General features: G+C 33.1%; 1 protein-coding gene across 3 annotated transcripts in view; it reads left to right on the top strand.

The window, feature by feature from the left end:
- Positions 1–21,324, top strand: part of Start1 (Steroidogenic acute regulatory protein-like) — a 75,210-nt gene that overhangs the window by 26,530 nt on the left and 27,356 nt on the right. For 2 of the 3 annotated variants that reach the window (XM_069828816.1, XM_069828807.1), the window contains exons 6-12: positions 6,678–6,731; positions 8,469–8,601; positions 11,480–11,605; positions 15,074–15,129; positions 15,914–16,066; positions 16,596–16,700; positions 18,590–18,765. In XM_069828816.1, the coding sequence (XP_069684917.1) occupies positions 6,678–6,731; positions 8,469–8,601; positions 11,480–11,605; positions 15,074–15,129; positions 15,914–16,066; positions 16,596–16,700; positions 18,590–18,765 (803 nt within the window). The remainder of the gene's footprint in view (positions 1–6,677; positions 6,732–8,468; positions 8,602–11,479; positions 11,606–15,073; positions 15,130–15,913; positions 16,067–16,595; positions 16,701–18,589; positions 18,766–21,324) is intronic. The other variant, XM_069828825.1, reaches the window with a different exon arrangement.

Genomic DNA, 21,324 nt, shown 5'->3' with positions numbered 1-21,324 from the left:
CAAAAACAAACTCCTCAGAGTCGACGGGTCAAGACGTTGTGGCATGTGACTTTCTGATGCCATGAGTGGGGAAACCATAGACTCTATTGTCAGAGGATCAGTGTAGCTCAGCTCGCTACTTACCGATTCTAGAGGGGGTTGAGGGGAGGGTTGGGGATTCACTAGCCGGGATGAGTGTTGGGAGTCGAAGTCGGGACTGTTGAAAGGGGTGAAAGGTAGGGAGCAGAGGCTAACATCGGGAAGGAGATGTGAGTGCTTCTAGACAATGGAAAACAACTGCCTTGCCTGGCTTTTGCCAGCCTTTTTATTAGGGTGGCTCCTCCCCATCATGTGACTAGTGACATCACGTTGGCACAGAGCAATGAGAGAAGGAATCTCCATCCATTTTCATGGTTCTGTCTTGGCTAACAGGTCCTGTTGCTACCTGGCAGGCGGTATGGAAACTCCCCTAATGGTATACGTGGTCTAACTTCTTAGCTCTAGACATATGGTCAGCTGCGAGGCTCCCCTCGGAAAGTTAAGGCAGGAGTGTGGGGTGCATCCTACTCTTAGTAGGGAGAAAAAATAGCGAGTAGAGGTCTGGTATTGCAATGCTTTGTCATGGCTAAACTTTTAACTTGAAAATAGAAGATGACATGAAATCTAGGTAGTACTGCAGAGGGCATAAAAATGATAGATATACAACAATCACTTTCTCTTAAATCACCTTTTATGGTTATGAAAAAATAAATTTGTTGTTAATTAGAATTTTAAAAATTGCTTTGTGTCTAAGATTTATTTGTAACTAAAATTGTTGCCTGGAGCGCAGTTGCAAGGAAGTGAATCAAAAATTAAATTTCAACGAAAGAAAATTCACTGTTCAAAATAGCCTCCAAAGGATGCTTTTGTTGTGTTTATCAGCCAAGATTATCGAATATTCCACAGTCATAATATGATTAAAAGTCTTATAACTGAAGACTGTCCTCTTACCAATAAGCATGATTTTAGAAATGCCAATCATCTTCGTAATTGTGCAGTTATAAGAATGTTTTGCTATATGGATGAGACTAGAAAATCAGCAAGCATGTAATATGATTTTTAATTTTATTTTTTACCTCTTTTCGCTTGTGCTGTTATGCATTGATTAGGATAATATTGTAGTGTTAAGGTGTGGTCGGATGTGGATTTGATTCTTGCTTGCTTGGGCTGATTACGTGGTTGGGTTTTTCCGAGGCTTTCCCTACCTGTAAGGTTAATGCCAGGTAATCCCATAGAAAATTCTCGGCCTCATCATGCTACATATCAACTCAACATCATCAGTTCTATTAATGCTAAATAAGCTAGTAGTAGATATGGTGTTGTTAAGTAGCTGACTAGAAAACTAAAATGTTTGAGACAAAACTGGACATGATCACAGATTTTTGAGATAAAAATGGAATAGATGCTGCAGACTAATTGGCCCTTTTCTTGTAAGAGTAATTAAAATTAGAGTGTTATAATGTTAAAAATAAAGTAATATATTGCTACAGTACTTGTGTAGTCACTCCCTTCCCCCAAATCGGGACTTTTCATCTCCGTAAACTCACACCAGGGACATTTCGTCACACAAAAGAAAAATGCCACTGGGACATATTTGTACGTTTCCTAAGTAACTTCACAGGATCTGACTGTTGTATGTTTCCTAAGTAACTTCATATGCGAAGCTTGGCATAATAGGATTAATAAGTTAGTTGGAAAAGATCATCCGTCTCTTTTGTCTTCTTGAGCATTTACAAAGGGAGGTCACCGAAATTCAGTGGGATGTGAAGAAATTACAAAGTGTACAGTACGTACAATCATCTGTAAAGAAGAAGAAGATATGATGTTGATAAGTGAGTTGAGCATTTCGTGTCCTGCTATCAGGAATATTGTGATGTGTCTAATATCCCCCAGTATTTAAGGGTCTTTGACCACAATTTTGCCGGAAGTTTTTTAAGTAATTTATGGTAATCTTTGATTCCAAGATAGCAAAATTACTGTGAATAAATATTAAAATAAATCAACAGTTTATAGCCTATATTTTTACTCTAGTATTCTGGTACATATTGATCATGTGACCAAAAAACCTGATAAATATTGAGCATATGACCAAAAGTCCACTGGTGTGTATTGGGCATATGTCCGAAAGTGTGCTAGTACCAACTGTTGTGTGATGAAATGTCGATGAAATGTCCGTGGTTTGAGTTTTCGGGTACAAAATGTTCTGAAATCCTTTCCCCTTATAAACATATTGTTTGTAATAAACATTGGATTTCTCTCCATTTTCTGCAGAACTATAAATAATAATAATAATAATAATAATAATAATAATAATAATAATATTCATCACCAGGGAACGGATTTATATGGACTAAAAATATATGAAATATGTAAATATATATGTAGTTATTTTTACCAAAATATGGAATTAAATATGGATTTTTACCAAAATATGGAATTAAATATGGACTTAAAATTATAAAAAAATGACTATGTACGTTAAATATTGGTACATTTTAATCAAACTAAACAAAAAATATAATGGACGTACCTTATCTTCCAATGTAGTTTCAACAAAACACAATTTTTATTGTCTGTTACCATAACAATAGGTTACAAACATTTCTTTCAAGTGCTGAAAAGTGAATCTTCTTCTATTGTCTCTGAGGATAGATTTATACTGACTAAAAGAGCGTTCGACGTCACAAGAAGTAACTGGTACATAATTCAATTTCACAATGTCTGCTGGGGATAAGTCCAAGTTAATCTTCACTGTTGATTCACCACTCATCACAGCAACAACCTTTTGTAGTTCTTCATATCCAGGGTTTTTTGAAAGTACAGTGTCCACCTTAGCTCTTACTGCATCTGCAACTTTACCTCTACCACGATTCAGTTGTTCCACAGTACTATTTATAATTTCAAAACTTTCAGATAGTGAAAGGTGCCTATTTTGGAGACTTTTGAGCGTTTTTATGATGCATGAAAATGTATGCTGAATGTGAGCTAAGTCATTCTTCACACTTATGTCACAGGTAACTATTTTCGCAGTATCAATTGAGACTGCATCTTCAGAGTCCAATGCAAGGAGAACATTGTTAATAGAGTCTATATGTTCGGCATAATATTCAACTGCTTCTAGCCATGTACCCCATCTAGTTAAAATTGGCTTTGGTGGCAATGGAATTTCAGGGTACATTTCTTTCAACACGTTAACTCTACTGGGAGCTTTGAGAAATACTTTTTTCACTGATGAAATCAACAAATCTACTTTAGGGAAATTGTCTCTGACCACTTCTGCCACACGATGAAATGCATGCGCCACACAAGTAAAATGAGTCAATTTAGGATATACAACAGATAATGCTTGTCCAGCTTTGACCATATAAGGGGCAGCATCGCTAATAAAGAATAACACATTATCGTACATAATACCCTTTGGCCACAGGATACCCATAGCTTCGTTGAACAGTTTAACTATAGTTTTGTTATTGCACTTTTCTAGAACATCACAATGTAAAAGAATTCGTTCAGAATATTGTTCACTTAACAAACCGATAACTACATTACCAACAAGTCTACCTTCTTTGTCGGGAGTCTCATCAATGGAAACCCAAATTGAACTATCTTTAATTTCATCTCTTATCTTCTGTATTGTCTCATCGTAGATGGATGGAGCATACGTCTTCCTAAGTGTTGACTCATCCGGGATTGTATGTTGAGTATATTTTTCAAGGAATTCCCTGAAGACCTTATTCTTTAGTTTGTAGAGAGGAATATCAGCAGAGATGAGAGAACGGCACAGGTCGATGTTAAACTCAGATCTTACATTCGATGTTGTTGGTTGTGTTAAAAACAATTGTCTCTGCTTGGAATTTAGTTGTTTGTTGGCCTGATGTTTACTAGTTGTAATGTGTTGTTGCACCAGGAACTTTTGTGTAGATGATACTGCACACTGACACAAATTACAAAATAATATTTTATTGTCAGTTGATAAACCATCTTCTTTAAATTCTGAAATGTAACTTGTTAGTTTTGATTTTAAATTGACTGAATGACGTACTTTTGGCATATTTACCGTCTTTATAGTATGATTTACAAAACTGAACCTATGTGTACTCTGACTGGCATTTAACTGTTGAGCTGCACAACTGAAGTCTGTTAAAAATTTTAAATTAAATTAATACAGTTTTGTAACTTACTTTCCCATTGTTGATAGGACTGCTAATTTTCAAATAACTCTGATGTTAAAGGGATTACTGAACATGTGTTTAAATCTCTATTGTTGAAATGTATTTTTAAAAGTTAATGGAATTTTGTTTTGTTTTATTGTTAAACCTAATATAATATGGACTGTTTTATATGAAATATGGAAAATATATGGAAATTAACGAAAATATGTACTAAACTCTAAAATATGGAAAAATATGGAAAATAAAAGTAGGATTTTTCAACCCTACACATTGTGAAACATAAAGATAATGCAAAATATAAATTATATTAGCTTTATAAGTAAATATGTATTTACATATAAATCCTTTCCCTGTTCATCACCATCTTTCTTCTGTTCAATTAACAGGCATAGTGGCCTGTTACAGTCTTCAACAATAGTATGTAACATCTTCCAACTGATTTGGAGTCAGTGCTCCCTGGTGGTCTTGTAAATAAAAATTTTAATTTAAGTAAGAGTAAAAAGAAATTGAAAAAAAATTTGAACAGTAGCTGTTACTTTTAATTCTTATACTGTTTTATTATTATTCCTCTTACAGTACTAAAGACTACAGTTATTAGTTCTTAAAAATCTCATTCCTACAACTGCTGATTGTCGTTCATCTTGACATCAAATAGTCCAAACTTCACTACCATAGCCAATGATTGTGGCAGAATTTTATATAACTTGAATCTTGCGTGTTTTTGGAGTTTTGTGACTGGAAAAATCTGGTTAATGATTCTCAGTGCTTTATTATAGTTTCGAATTTTGTTTGATGTTAGCGTTTAGCCTAAATATTGAGAAGATGTGTATATTGTTTGATGTTACCTGTAATAATTTTTAAAACACAAACCAGAAGCGTAATATTCGTTTACCTACTTTAGACAGTTGTTAGATTCTTAAAGAAATATTTAATCACATTCATGAAGTATAGTTCAAATAGTAAAATATAATACAATATTACTATGCAATATTCATACCTGACTAATAACTTTTTAATTTTAGTCGAAATTAAGTGAAATTTTAATCATACCACATCCTGTTGCCATATAAATAATATTTAAAACTACTGGTATATAAATATGGTTCTTGAGTGGTGCTAAAACTACACAGAGGAGAGCTAATTTATTCTTATAATGCCTTAAACATTGGGAAAGAATTTTCAATTCAGATTTTCCTTTGCTTTGAACTTTTATATTAAAACAATACCTTGTTTTTAGAATGTTTAGGTTTGTCATTAGGCATACTTTTTAGGAAAGAAAATGAGCAGAATTGTGTGAAACACAAATAACAATTCAGAATGATACTACCCACGCTATTTGAGCAGTATTTATTTGACTGAATTATTACATAGCAAAAGAACTTAAAAGACAATATTTAGCCTGTTATGAAAAAATTGAATATTTGAATTAAATATGTTCAGTTTGTTTTGGCTTTCATTTCAAGAAGATATTAGTGTCTTAATTAGATTTTTATTATTAATACTTCAAAATAAAAAAAAGAACTGAAATATGTATTCATATTTTGTTCTTGCATCTGTTCAAATATTATGGCAATTAACATAGTTATAGTCACATATTTAGATAAATTCATAAAAGAGGAGGAAGCATAGGAACCAGATCTTTCATTTGTTGAGTAAAAAAAAAGTCTTTATTTTAATATTAGAGAAAGATTTAAGTAGTAGTGTTGGTATTGGTCACAAAAATGACATTTTCAGAGATTTGGCACAGCAACACAAGGACTATTGTAATATATTTTTTCCACAACTGGGAGTAAATGTCGGTTTATAGGTTACCAAAATCGGGAGAGAAATTATAATGTAACAGTGAACCCTATCAATTGTTGTTTTTGTGTCATTTCCTTGCGTCTGTGCTTGTGTGTTCAATAAAATAGCTCCAGCTAACTTCAATAATAATTTCATAAATAAAATGCGACAATTTACTCCTAGTTACGGAAAAAATAGCATATACACCACGGAATCGAAACACAATTTTTTCCTCAATACATTAATGGGATAAAACCTTCAGGATGTAATCATGTACCTCGGAAAAAAATCATATGTGTCTCTCCCTTAATGTATAATATACTCTACTAATGCTGTGTCCACTTTCTCCCCCTCCCTTCTCGTCCTTCTCTTTCTCTTCCTCTTTCTTCTCATCCTCCTATTTCTCTTTAATTTCGAATTTTTGTTCAGGGGCAACATACTCTTTCTAACCCTTCTTCCCTCAGTATGCCCCTGGCTGCAACCACCTGTAGGGTTAATTTGGCTGTCTCATCAAAAATGTAATATTTTTTGCACCCCTGTAGGTAACTTTGATGTATATAGCATGTGCTGTGTATTGATTTTGTTTCACTCTCAGAATGACTTGCAGCATAGGGTAATTAATTGCCCACTTGTCGTGGTGACATACATTTATTATGCAGTGATAATAACTCTAGAAATCAACATGTTTCATTTAATTCATTTCAGCTGACCACTGCAGGAACATGTGCTTTTCTTATCTGCAAAGTTTTTGTGTACAGTGTAAGTGTTTATATATTTTAAAATTGACTTCTATTGTTATATTTCGAAATTATTTTTAGCAAGTATTCTGAAATAAAAATATCAATTAATTATTTCATGAATTAGTATTTTTTTTTAATAATTCGAAAAAAAATAGAATTTTTCGAGATTTATGATATACTCTTTGATTTCTTTATGATTGTGCATTTGTATTGTTTTTTCTATTGGGAGAATTTTTTAAGTCATATTGTGGCTGAAGATATAAATTCTATGGTACATTGTTATTATCGAATGAATTTATATTTTGAAATTGTTTTATATTACGAGGAGAACTAATTTATTCCCTGCAAAAACGAGATAGCTCCACTTCTACAAAGTTGTGGAAAACTACAACAAACATTCTAAAAGATTCATATTTTTTACTGAGCTTTTTTCCTTTTTTAGAGTATGTCCTAGGTACCTAGAAGTTCCATTTTATCACTCAGTCATGTATTATAATCATATAATCAGCGATTTAAGGGGGATAAAATATAAACAAATAATGGAGCTGCTCCATTTTTGCAATAAAATTGGTTCTAATTAGCCACGTTTTCATGACCATACAATTACTGTGTCAATATCATAAACTGCAACACAAGACATAACAGATTATATATATAGACACACACATACATATAGTATATACATATACATACAAGTTGAACCATAAGTAATTTCATTAATTTCAGGGAGTTATTCTTTGAAATATTTCAAACAAAAACGTTTAATATAATTTTGCTCTTTTTCTTTCTTTTCGAGATAAAAATTGTTTTATATAAAACATTCCATAGCGTGTTTTGGGATAGCCATTGATTTAATCCCCAATATGCTCGGTCATTTTGAGAGAGTGGTGTATTATGATAATACATTATTGAAAGAATTTTAGTTTTGTCCTTTAAATATGCATAAGTCTGATCCGAACAAATATAACATTGTAAAATTCCTTTGCAACGAAATGATTTGGAGCTCAGCTTCAATTCCACTGTAACTTACTGTAAAAAATGCTTGAAATTACACCGTTCTTGCAATAGAAGGTCGTGCATATTTTTTAACAAGCAAAACATTAATTTTTACCAAAAACTGGAACCATCCTCTTTTTGCAGGGAGCCCTTCAATTTTTCTTTATTTCTTTAATTAAAATTATAGAATTCTCTCTCACCTGCCAGAACAGTTCAAATAAAATTATGCATTTGAAGAATTAAATTTTTAATCACATAACTCTGTGTTAAACTAAAACATTTTATATTTAACAGAATTCCAAATTCAAAATGTTATTCTTGAACTGATCGTCATTTTGGAAATGTTTAAAAATAACAAATTTGGAATCATAACAAACTTCTTGAAGAAGAAATAGCCATTTTGTGGGCATTGTAGGTTACCAGAAATTCGTAATCTATGTAAGTGTTTAGTAATGTACAACTGAATATAGCACTGAAATGTAATAATTTATTAATAAAATACTTAATTAAGTTACAAAGTATATTTTTGGATTTATATTACACTATATTTTAGATTGTTAAAAATTCTCTTTGTAAACAATTAATTTTATATGGTTTTTGTATTGAAATAAACAATATTGTAAAATTAAAATTTCAAGAAACATTCACTTACAGAGTTCGAAGTGAAGATGAAATTTTATTGCTAAACGAAATTGTTCACTTGTAATATTATGATGTATTTTTAGAAAAAGGCTCTGATGTATATTTTTTACTAATTTAGTGGACATCGGCAAATCAACCGGTGTTCCAAGTTCTTCTGGTGCTCATCACATTTGTGCTGTCTTGGGGAGAAGCATGGTTCCTCGATTTCAGAGTCTTGCCACAAGAATTACAAGCCTTGGAATATTTACAAGGTGAGAAATAGAACATTTGTCACTGGTTTAAAAATAAAGAGATTTTTGGTATCTAATTCCTAATTTATGCTCATTTGAGATTATTTAAGTTATTTATGTTTAAATAAATATCTTAAATTTTAAGATGGTTTTGAGATGTTTTGCCTGGGTTTTTGTAGACCTATTCATCACTCGTCATCATCCTTTCTAGTATAAACTATATAATATTACTCCTTTTATTTACAATAAATTTGATATTTGCAAAATTTAAAATGATATGGAAATGACTTTAGAAGTTCATTTTATCATTGTAACATTTTTATGTAAGAGGTTTTTTTGTCTCTGTGTATATTTTTATGAAATATAGCAACTCCGGAATTAATTAATTTTAAATCATTATGGCAATAAAATGTTTGCTGACTTGTAAATCCATGCAAGTTACATGTACATTGTGGAGAAGTAGTCTTGCGGATTTCCAGATGAATAGCTCATGTTGTATGTGACAAAAAACTGTATCATATTGGTGGAAAGTACATAGTTTTTTCAGAAAAAAAAAATTATTTCCCAAATGTTTAACAATCTCTCATTCTGTAACTACTGCGAGTAGGAACGTAATTTTTGTCCATATCGATAGGAAATCTAAGAAAGAATAATTTATCCCTCTGGCATATTTCAATAGCATGCATGGTTTTTGTGTAAATTTAATTTAAAAAATCTCTAAATTCAAGCTATTGCATGAAGCGAGCGAGTGACAATCTCTGGGCAGACAGCAGCTTATGTACAGAGACTCACTGATTTCGTTGACCTCTTACATCTGTATCACGAGTAGAGTGTATTAGTGATGATGTTGCCGGACTGCTGAAACTTCAAACTTTATTTTCTAATCAACTGTGCATTTAATCACAAAACGTAATATAGGTTTCCTATTCATTTATGTGTACTCTATCATCCCTTTCAATCTGCAAGGTTATTTCACTTCAACTGTGTGTGTGTGTGTGTGTGTGTGTGTGTGTATGCGTGCGTTTTTTTTTTGTTTTATTCATTTTTTTGTGAATTGTTTGTGGGGTTACTTTACATTAACTGAAAAAGCTTAAAGCTTTTTTTTTTCATGTTATTTCACCATTTTTTTTATGAATATTGAAAGTTGTGTAAGAATGAGATGAGTTGAGTCGTATTATGAAGTTGCATGATTTTTTAAAATGCAAGTTAATACTAAATCTGATAGCTAACGTTTAATAAATTATGTCTTACTATCTTACTTACTTACAAATGGCTTTTAGAGAAACTGGAGGTTCATTGCCACCCTCACATAAGCCTGCCATCAGTCTCTATCCTGTGCAAGATTAATCCAGTCCCTATCATCATATCTCACCTCCCTTAAATCCATTTTAATATTATCCTCCCATCTACGTCTCGGCTTCCCCAAAGGTTTTTTTCCCCTCTGGCCTCCCAACTAACACTCTATATACATTTCTGGTTTCACCCATACATGCTACATGCCCTGCCCATCTCAAACGTCTGGATTTAATGTTCCTAATTATGTTAGGTGAAGCATACAGTGTGTGCAGTTCTGCATTGTGTAACTTTCTCCATTCTCCTGTAACTTCATCCCTCTCAGCCCCAAATATTTTCCTAAGCATCTTCTTCTCGAACACACTTAAAGTCTGTTCCTCTCTAAAAGTGAGAGTCCAAGTTCTACAAACATACAGAACAACTAGTAATATAACTGTTTTTGAAATCAGACTAGATGACAAAAGCTTCTCAACCGAATAATAGCAGGCATTTACCTTACTAAATTTATTTTGTGTTTAATTTTTAATTTTCTCACAAGTGTCATTTATATTTGTTACTGTTGCTCCAAGATATTTGAATTTTTCCACCTTTCCAAAGGATAAATTTCCAATTTTTATATTTCCATTTCGTACTATGTTCTGGTCACGATACGTAATCATATACTTTGTCTTTTCGGAATTTACTTCCAATCCTATCTCTTTACTTGCTTCAAGTAAAATTTCCGTGTTTTCCCTAATAATTTGTGAATTTTCTCTTACCATATTCACGTCTTATGCATAAACAAGCAACTGATGTAACCCATTCAATTCTAAACTCTCTGTTATTCTGGACTTTCCTAATGGCATATTCTAGAGCAGAGTTAAAAAATAAAGATGATAGTGCATCTCCTTGTTTTAGCCCACAGTGAACTGGAAAAGCGTCAAACAGAAACTGGCCTATATGGACTCTGCTGTATGTTTCACCGAGACACATTTTAATTAATTGAACTAGTTTCTTGGCAATACCAAATCTCTTAAGCGAGTCATATGCTGTTTTGAAATCTGTGAATAGCCGATGTAGTGTGTACAGGTATTATGTCTATAAATTTAAAAAAAAAAAAAAAAAGATAATAGAATTAAAGTTCATCTAAAATGATTTCGATAAATTGTTTTCTTAGGTGGTTGAATACCTAATCATTACCTTTTGAGTTTGTCGAAGTAGTCAAATATAACATAATATATTGTAATATGAAACATATCTCCATTTTCTCATGTCCAACTGAAATGAATAAAAGTTAAGAGAACCAAATATAACTTAATACTTACCAAAAGGAGGTTATAAACTTGAGTTATTTAGGAATGCAATATATGGTGTCACATGTTAATTTTAACTAAGTTTATAAATACTGCTCTAAAGGTGGGTTCCAAGCCAAAACTAGTCAACTGCGTACCGGTATTTATAACTTAGTTCAAATTAACATGTGACCGTAATCACCATATATTGTATTCCTAAGTGATATAGTGTTAAAAGTTGTGTAATCAAGATGTATAATTTAGTTATTTCATGTAAATGTAATGCTCAGTGGTTTTTCTTTGTTGAGAGTTTGTGTTGTCTTGAATGTTCACAGCCTTGTCTTCATATCCTGAATCAGAGAGGGCTCCATTATTGAGGAATTACCTGCAAGGTCTACAACGGGTCGATGACTACACGGAGTCTATCGGAAACTTCTATTCCCCGATGGACTCACCTCAAAGTATGTTATAACAAACATCTCTTTTTTTTTTTTTTTCTAAATATAGTGGGACTTTTTAAAGCCTTTTTGTTTCTGGATCTGTGCGTATTTCACTTCGAGAGTTTCAAGGTTTTAATAAGTGCCATTTTGGCCAGTTGTTCAAGGTTATCAAGCTGGCTTAAGAAATAATAAAGAAATGTTTAACATGGCTTTCCTTTCGAAAAAAAATGTAGACGTGAGCCATGGATCGTAGATACATAGTTACTTACAAATGGCTTTTAGAGAACCTAGAGGTTCATTTCCGCCCCCACATAAGCCCACCATCGGTTCCTATCCTGAACAAGATTAATCCAGTCTCTACCATCAAATCCCATCTCCCTCAAATCCATCGGTCCACTAGTTTCTGCATGTCATCAGAGAGGAATGAGGCCGCCTGTTGACGACACCAACAATACATTGGATTAGTGACTTTACCAGAGACTAAATACATGTCCATTGAATACAGGCATCCGACCTCCCCTTGTCCCAAGAAGTTCAAGACACATCCCTCAGCTGACAAAGTGACGGTCATCATCTTTTGAGACTCTGATGGTGTGGTACTTGTTTTGCCTTATCCACCTTATAGCCTGGACCTGGCGTCATATGATTTCTGATTCTTTCCGAAGCTCAAGGAACATCTCAAGGGCACACACTTCACGTCCAACGAAGAGGTCACCAATGTAGTGTGTTGTTGGTGTCATCAACAGGTGGCCACATTCTTCTCCATGCAGAAACTAGTGCACTGATGACGTAAGTGCATCAATGCCAGTGGGAACTATATAGAAAAATGATACACTCCTCGGAAAGAGGGCATTTCTAACTTTTCTTTTTTTTTGAGTGTAATATCTTCGACATTCATCAATTAAACGAGTTACAACCCCGAGACAAAACTTATTGAACTTTCCTCGTATTTGTTAAAATTATTTTGCTGGAAACAGTATTAAATTATTTCATTACAATATTTGAATACATGAAGTAAATAAGGATATAACTTCCGAGAAGCCATCATGGTGGTCTAGTGGCTAGAGTGCTGGACTTATAATCCTGTGGACCTGGGTTTGATCTCCAGTGTATCCCCGATTTATGACTTGGGCAAGCCCATGGTCCAGGTGTAACATAAGAGCTTTCTCCGGTTCCCCTGTGACACCCCAAAAAATCCCCATCATCTCATCTCTCATCTCTTATCATGGGTCTAGCGTAGACTAGCCTCCTATTGCACACCCTGGGCAATCACTCTGTTGGTAAATTGGCCTACACAACTGGCTTCATATGGGTGAATGACGAAAAGTTAAGTACCTGCCATTAGTATTAAAAAAAAAAACTTTCGAGATAACTTATGTTGAAGCAATTGGTACATACACGTCCCACTATCTGTGAAGCCTAATGAAACAATAAAGGAAAGAGTCTAGTCTTGTTTATGTTGTAGGAATGGGTACATAAATTGTTATTCCAGTAAAAACAAAATTTTCACCCTTATTTACTTCAAATCTTCATTTTATTTTAAATACTATTCCAGTGGATTTACTTTGTTGTTCTACTGTGTACTTTATTTAAAACATGTGTTGCATAACAATTACTTGTCGATGCATTTCTCTCTAAAATAGAGTCAAGTTAAATTTTCAGGGGTGAGAGTGCATTTAGTTAATTTTAGTCTGTTGTCATTTTTCACAAACAAAAGCAACCCTATAAGCTGTAATGTAACCAGAAATTTAATGTTTATTGTTGGTCAACTCTGTTGGATTGTGCGTAATATATGATCCAGTACTGTAATTCAGAAATGTTAATTGCAAAAAGTTATATGTAAAATATACATACTGCATTTAGTTCTTAAGTCAGTGCCCTGGACCATGTCTTACCTGGCCCTGGATACACTTTGAAATTTTCTTTGAAAATTAGTGCAATAAAGGTTTTGACTTCTGTAGAATTAGTAAACTTGTTTGCTAAAACATTATTCATGTTTCTTTGACAGCCAATAATAATTGTCATATTATTACATTACTCTACTTCATTAAAAAAAAGCCATTTTTCTGGAGGAAATTAAATCATATTTAATACCATAATTCATGTAATTTTTATCTGAAGGGTCATACAAATTTAATGACTTGTTGCTTTTTAACTTTTAAACAGTTCTGAATATTTTCAGAGGACTGATATAATTAATCTTAATGAGAATTATTTAATTTTAATTTCAATGAAACTGAGGTTTTTAACATGTTGATTCGTTTTGTTTCTGACTGGCAGGAACTATGGGATGTAAGTGTTGCTTTTATGTTCTTATTGTAGTATTTTAGGTGAAATAAAGCATGAAACATAAATTTATAATAATAACAGATTGTATTATAATATTTCTTAGATAAATTTATAATTAAAAATAATACTATTTTTAGATAATTGTTGTTATTATTGATATTATTATTGGCTTAGACGTATGGATGAAAGGATAACGATAGTTCTCTCTGCACCTGGCAATTACTAATGGAATTTTTCTTTTTTATATCCATTGAATTTTTTGTGTGCTGTTGCCATGTTGTTATTTTTCACGCTAAAGTCATAAGGAGGATCATTTACAAACGTGCTGAGTTAGGAGCATGCCTTACAAATATGGCTGGTGTGGTAATTCCTGAATAGATGACATCTGGAACTTGATTTATGATCTGTTGTCCATGGTGTTTTCTGCGGTATAAGGATCAATTCGTATTAACAGAATTACAATTATTCATATAAAGATTTGATTGACGTATAAAATCTAATTGTTCGAAATTGAAATTATATAGACATAGGCTTTTGATAAATAGAACTGCTCGTATTTCTTTCGAGTTTCTCCCTGAATATACTCAAAAAGCTGTTGTTTAAAATTGTGCAAACTTAATTGTATGTCCACAAAAGGAAACTCAGTATTTATCATATCATACGGTACATAGCTGAATTTTCCATCAGTTTTTTAATACCCTTGAATGAAACGAATTTCTTTTTGTCAAGTGATGTTGAACAGAAATAAAGCTTCCTTATAAGTCCCTTGATTTCATCTCTGGTTGTTGTTATGTTAACATATTGGCTCTACAAACTAAGTACTGTTCCAAATGTTTAAGTTCTTGTCTTGCAAGTACTGACACATTAAGAGTTGGGTGGTATCCAATGGTTTTGAGCAAAATTATCGTTGTTTTCGATTTTGCAGCAATTTGCTAGTATATTTTTCGAACGAGGTTAAGTACTGGTATGATAAGGGGGGATCGCAAAAAAAAAACTCGCCCAAATGTGGGTCGTGCCTTCAAAAACTCTGGGAACAACTGGCCTACACTACTCTATTACAGAACAGTACCTGCACTTATTCATATGATCACAGAACTTCGTGTTATTTTTACTATTGAAACATAACCTTCAATATTTAAGACTTTCTTCTGTATTGTTTAGCAATATGTTATGACTTGTTTCTTATGTTTGTTTCTGTAGGTTCTGATGATGAAGGGGAATCCAGAAGGTTTTCAGGCAGAACAAGAACATCACAGGTAATTCTAATAAACAGTTGTGACAATTATAAAATACAGAATATCTCATTTACCCTATCTCGAAAAGTGAATCATGATGTGACAGATGAGTGCTTGCTTTGGACCAAATAGGCGTAACTCAACATAAATGTTAGTTTTTTTTTTTTTTTTTTTTTTTAAGCAAACTGCAAGTCCGTTTCCTGAGTGCAAGCTGAGCATTTAGTCAGATTAATACAATCTTTTCCTACCTCTCTTCCCCTCTCCATAAACTGTGATGTTGCATAGAGAGAGATATAATGCAAGGTCAATAGAGGGAGGTTGTCTTCGTTGCTTACATTGCATCAAAATACTAAACTTAAACAGCTGTGTATCACATAATGACAATCACTGTACAATGAATGAAGAACCAGAAAAAAAAAAAAAAAGAGTCAAAATATCAAGTCTAAACTAGGAGATGGGGGAGGGGCAAGGAGATTGTTATGAAATTAGAGAATCTGTCATTAGAAACTGTCTGTTAACCTACTTGACTGACAGACTAATAGTGCAGGAGTTTATAGTGACTCGCATATTTTTTTAAATTCTTTAAAGTGGTCTCTACTTTCAGAAAGTTAGAGGAACTGTTATACTATTCTTATGAGCATATTCTTTTAAGTCATACTATGTCAAATTCCCTATGTTTTTATAGCTGCCATTGTGGTTTTCTTCCAGTAATGGTTCAACTTCGATATAGGTTTATCACTGTATAATTAAAGCAGAAATTTGTTATTTTCTGATATGTACTTAATTGCAGGAATAAAAATTTCAGGAAGTAAAATACAAACGAGAAGGGCAGGAGGTGCTGGAAGTATCATGGAAGATTCTCAACTCTCAAGACTGGAAGCTAGAAAAAAAGACAGAAAGTGGAGATTCAATTTACAGCAAACAGATGCCTCGTATGGGGAAAGTTTTAAAACTCGTGGTAAGTATACCTTTTCTTCTTAATGCATGCATTACTGCTACCGTAAATGTTGTTATCTTCTGTAAAGTAGTCCCTAACGTTACTGTTTGTTCACAAAATCGTAATAATAATTCTAAAATGATTAATTTAAATATTAAATAATGAATTTGAGATAGAGAGGGAAAGAGGGTGTAGTGAGAAAAAGAAATGGGAAAAAAGAGTGGGGAAGAGAGTGTAGTGAGAGAGAGAAATGGGAAAAAAAAGGCAGAATAATTTCGTTATGAAAGTAATTTTTTTTCTGATTACCGTACTTTATTAAGCAGTATTGAGAATAGGAATAACTGAAGTTGAATACTCTATGGAGAGAGACAAAGAGCAATTTCATTGTATGAAAGATTTATTTTTCTGATTACTCTGTTTTATGCAACAGTATTGGGAATATTTTATGGATTTAAGCTAAGAAAAAATAAGCAGTGTAGGTTTATATACAGAAGTACTGTAATTTATTTCTGAAATACTAAGCTTTGTATGTGATTTTCTTTTATTTCAGGGGATCGTAGATTTACCCCCACATATTCTGTTGGGTGAAGTATTCCATAAGATAGAGAATCTTCCAAAATGGAATCCTACAATTTTAGAAGCAAGAATTGTAGAGGTATGTATAGTATAATAGGAGTTGCGTCATTTTTAGTATAAAGCATTTCGTTTAATAAAACGTAGGAAAATGAATTTTTTGAAGAATATTCTCTGCAAGAAAATGAATGCAGTGATTAAAGACCAGTTTATGTGGAAATTCCACCACCACCTCCATGACCCCACCCCTTTCCCTGCCCCCTTCATGAGACATTTAAAATCCGATTGTCAAAAGTACTACACATAAAAGTATTCAAAGCACATACAGTAGAACCTCTATTATCTGTGGTAATGAAGGGGGTGAGCTGAACGGTTAATCGAAAAAATCGGATAATCCGTACCATAGAAAACTTTAATAAATTAAGTGTTACATAATGCAGTTTCGTAATTTTCTCCGTGGTCATGCGTTTTAACACATTAGGTAGTGGATCAGAAGTTTTAAGTATAATAGCTCTATTGGAAAGACTGGGTGAAGAAAGAATGATGCTGAAACTGATAAGAGAAAAAGAAATTGGCTGGGTCACTGACTGAGAAGAAACTGCCTACTAAAGGATTCACTGGAAGGAATGATGAAGATTTCGGGGCAGAAGAAGATGTCAAATAATAGACGGCATTAAGATATATGGATCATATGCGAAGACTAAGAGGAAGGCAGAAAATAGGAAAGACTGGAGAATGCTGGGTTTGCAGTGACAGAACACTATGAATGAATGAATGTCAATGACGGGTTTCTAAGGCTCAAGGAAACTTCCTATGTTGGATTTATGTGGAAAGATAGGAAAATTATAGGTCTCATGTTATAGATTGAAGTAATTTATACACTTTATCCTTTTTTTTTTTTTTAATATTAAATCTCACACAGTTGTAACTCCAATCTCGTATTCTGATGTGAGATGAACAACAGTTCCTCTTTTCCAAAACCACTCAATTATATGCACCTCTCTTCGATACTTAGCACAACATAATATTGTATTCTTTTGGCACTTCTGGAAGATTTTTGCAGAGAAATTAAACAGATCACTCGAACAGTAGATCATAATGTGTAAGGACAAAGGCTTGTAATATCACTCTCTATAAAAAAATACGTACTAATGTATTGTGCAGTACTCAATATTTTTTCTGCAACAAAAAAGGAGAGAATGACAGACGGATAATCCAACAATCAGTTAATAGAGTGACAGATAATCGGGGTTCTACTGTATATGTAAAACAATAAAAATATATAAATTGTAAACAGTTCAAATGCTATTTGTATAAATATTGGCCTACATAATACTCTATTATTACAATATTGTTCGAATAGACTTTTATTATAGGCTACTGTAATAGCAATATTTCTTTAGTTTTTATTTCCGCCTCAAAGTAAGATACCATACTTGATTATTGATTCAAAATAAGACAAATAATTAGATTTCATATAAAGAGTAGGTATAGTCTTTCTTATATTTCCAAGAAGAATATACCATATGTTAGTTGGTTTTAGATAATTTTGTTATTAAATTTTCAAAATGTGGTCCTCAGGATAGCTGATTGATCAATAGGTAAGAGTTTTAGATTGAAAATCATAGAAACTGTCGTATCTTCATTTTACCAAAGACCTTTTGCTTTAAACCATTCCTTAGTTTTATTTTAGTAGTATCTGCTATATATGTAGGAATAGTAAGGCACAACAAGCCGAGCAGAGGGTGCATTGCTAGCCTATGGACCCATCTTGTGTACCAAAGGAAGAAAATAAAAAAGATTAAACGTGTAATATCAGCCAGAAGATGATAAAGAAACTCAATTATTGTGGATTACATAAAACATGAATGAGAAAATGTGTGTCATCTTTGTGAAATTTTTTATTTCCTTTCTTGTGTTTAGTTTAATGAATAAAATAAATAATATGAAAATGTTTACTGTTTTTCTTAGGTAATAGATGACCATACAGACATTAGTTACCAGGTGGCAAAAGAAGCAGGAGGTGGAATTGTTTCAAGCAGAGATTTTGTTATCCTGCGGTATTGGGGAATGAAAGAAGACTGTTATGTATCAGCAGGTGTTTCAGTAAAACACCCTGAAGTACCACCCGTCAAGCATTATGTTAGGTAAGTATGATGTTAAATCTCTGAGTAACTGATTCAGTCCTGTAATTTTCTGTGCTATTGTGCTAGGCCTGAACTTGCTTAGGTTGCCCTTTTTATGTGGAATCTACTACGTGATTGTTGCAGCCTTATTGCTGTCGAGTTGTGCACCATTGCCTAATAAGCTACTGACTAATATCTCAGATATAAAAATCTTACCCTAACTCACTTTACCTTACAGTAGAATCTCAAATTGATAATTTTCTTCTTCGATTCGTACATCTTGTTCAAATGTTCCCAGCAACTAACCAAGATTGTGTGTCATATTGTTGGAATTTTCAACAGTAATATTCTTTTTTAGTAAAAGGTAAAAAATTGTTTTTTAATTTCTTGTCTGACTAGGAAATGGAAGAATTTAAATCTGGGGGTTGAAGCTGGCAAAATTAATAATCATACGATCATCAAGTATTTAAATACCTGATTTCAATAAATGAGAAAATTGAGATGTGCATATTTGTGTTGTTCTTCATGAAATAGTTGTCATTTTTGGCCTTTTTTCAAACTACTGAAGAGAGGAGTCATTTCTTTATTAACGTATATCGTGAAACACTTCATTATTCTATGCTCATTTATTACGCATAAAACTGTAATTTTCATATCGTATACAATAATTTTTGCCATTAATTTGCATATCATATATTTACTTCATATATATATATATATATATATATATATATTCATTTCGTATTATGCAATTCTGGTATTTTGTGTAGAATGTTTTGGGCATCATACTGATGTTGCAATCTTTAAAAGTGTCATATATAAAATACAGTTAACTCTGGATATAGTGAACTCGGTTATAGTGAACATTCGGCTGTAGTGAACCTAAATCGTTGGTCCCAACCCGCATACATTAAAAGGTACATTAATATTTCCGTTTATAGTGAACCTTCGCTTTGGTTATAGTGAACCTTAAAAATTGAAGTTACAAGAGTTGTATACTGAGAAATTCTTATTTGAAGTCAAACCTTCTTGTATAAAATTGAAAGAACATGTGTTGTTGTTATCTAATGCCAGGCCTTGACAACGAAGCCATTAGCATTCTTGCTCTCCAATATTTCTCTGTGGTGGATCCATCAGGTAGAACTTCACAGGTTTGTAGATGATCTTCAGTCATTTCTTCTTCTTTGTTGCATAGAGGGCAATTTGGATTTGTGTAAATTCCTATTTTATTCAAGTGTTTGGCCAAATAATTGTGTTCTGTAAGCAGTCTGAATTTTGCTACTGCAGATTTACGTGGGATTTCTGGAATAATTTCATTAATTAGCATAAGTGTAACCGTTTTTTAAGTGGGCACCAATTTTTTGTTTGTAATGGTGGTTACATCACCCACTCACGTAAACCCCCAGTATGACTGGAGGGCCACACCTGTCGTTGGTTAATGGGTCCATCGGACCTGGCCGGGAGGAGTTTTAGAGTTCACCGGCCTTTCTCACAAGCACCACTGAAAGAACATGTTGAGAGCAAGATTCTAAGTTTCTTACTCCTTTAGTCAAAGGACAAAGGTAGGGTTAGTGATACCTAGATTCAGGCAACCTGTGACAACCTTGCCTCACTCCACCATTGAAGGGTTGCCATCTGTTCTCAGGCACACTACTCTACTGTTATTTTTAATCCTCACTGTCAAATGGTTGCCTTTTGTTCTCAGAAACATTTCCATTATGACAGATAGCATCTAAATGACAGAAAATTAAATTACTTTCTTCTTTTATTAAAAGAGACGGACATTATGTCCAGAGCACAAATGAGGGTAAGATTCCGATGGCTTTAAAACTCCATTAAGCCCCTCCCGGTTTCCATTAAGTGACCCCAAAAATTCCAAGAATGAGTATGCAGTCACACCATAACAATGTTTATCATTTCTACCAGATCAGTCTGTTTCTAGTGTTCAAACAGTGAATGTACTGTATAAAAAAGAAAGTCGAAGCGTGAAATATTTTCTTTGGAAGATAAGGCAAATATTATAAGTGACATTGAACGTAGTCTTTTGCAAGCGGACGTGGGTCGACAGCATAGTTTAAGTAAATCAACTGTGAGTAAAAGTATACAGTGTAATCCATTCCACAAAAATGAAATATTTTAATTCCTGTATAGTATTTTATTTTCTTGTTCACAATTCGCTGGTGCTCGTGTAAAGGGAGTTAAGTTGATTTGGCTAAACTGGAATAAGTACAGATTTGAACTATCCACAATTACTTTTCTCTTGTGTTAAAGGGGTTAAGTTATTCTTCTATCTATGATGCAGTTACAGTGCTCCATATTTTGTGACAAAAGGGTTTTGTTCAGTACCAAAGGAGAGAAGTTTACAAACCTTGCAATTTGACTTACCCCCTTTACACGAGCACCCGCGAATTTCATTCATTTCTGTCATTTAAGGTTAGGGGAGAGACACTTTGGATTTAGTGAACCTCGGATATAGTGAATGAAGTATGCAAGTCCGCAGAGGTTCACTATATCCAGAGTTGACTGTAATTTGTTTCATAGTATTAATGTTCACACATGTTCTTACAAAAAAACAGAACG

Source organism: Periplaneta americana, chromosome 1 (assembly GCF_040183065.1).
Source record: "Periplaneta americana isolate PAMFEO1 chromosome 1, P.americana_PAMFEO1_priV1, whole genome shotgun sequence".
Lineage (NCBI taxonomy): Eukaryota > Metazoa > Arthropoda > Insecta > Blattodea > Blattidae > Periplaneta > Periplaneta americana.
This window is presented reverse-complemented; position numbering and strand designations above follow the sequence as displayed.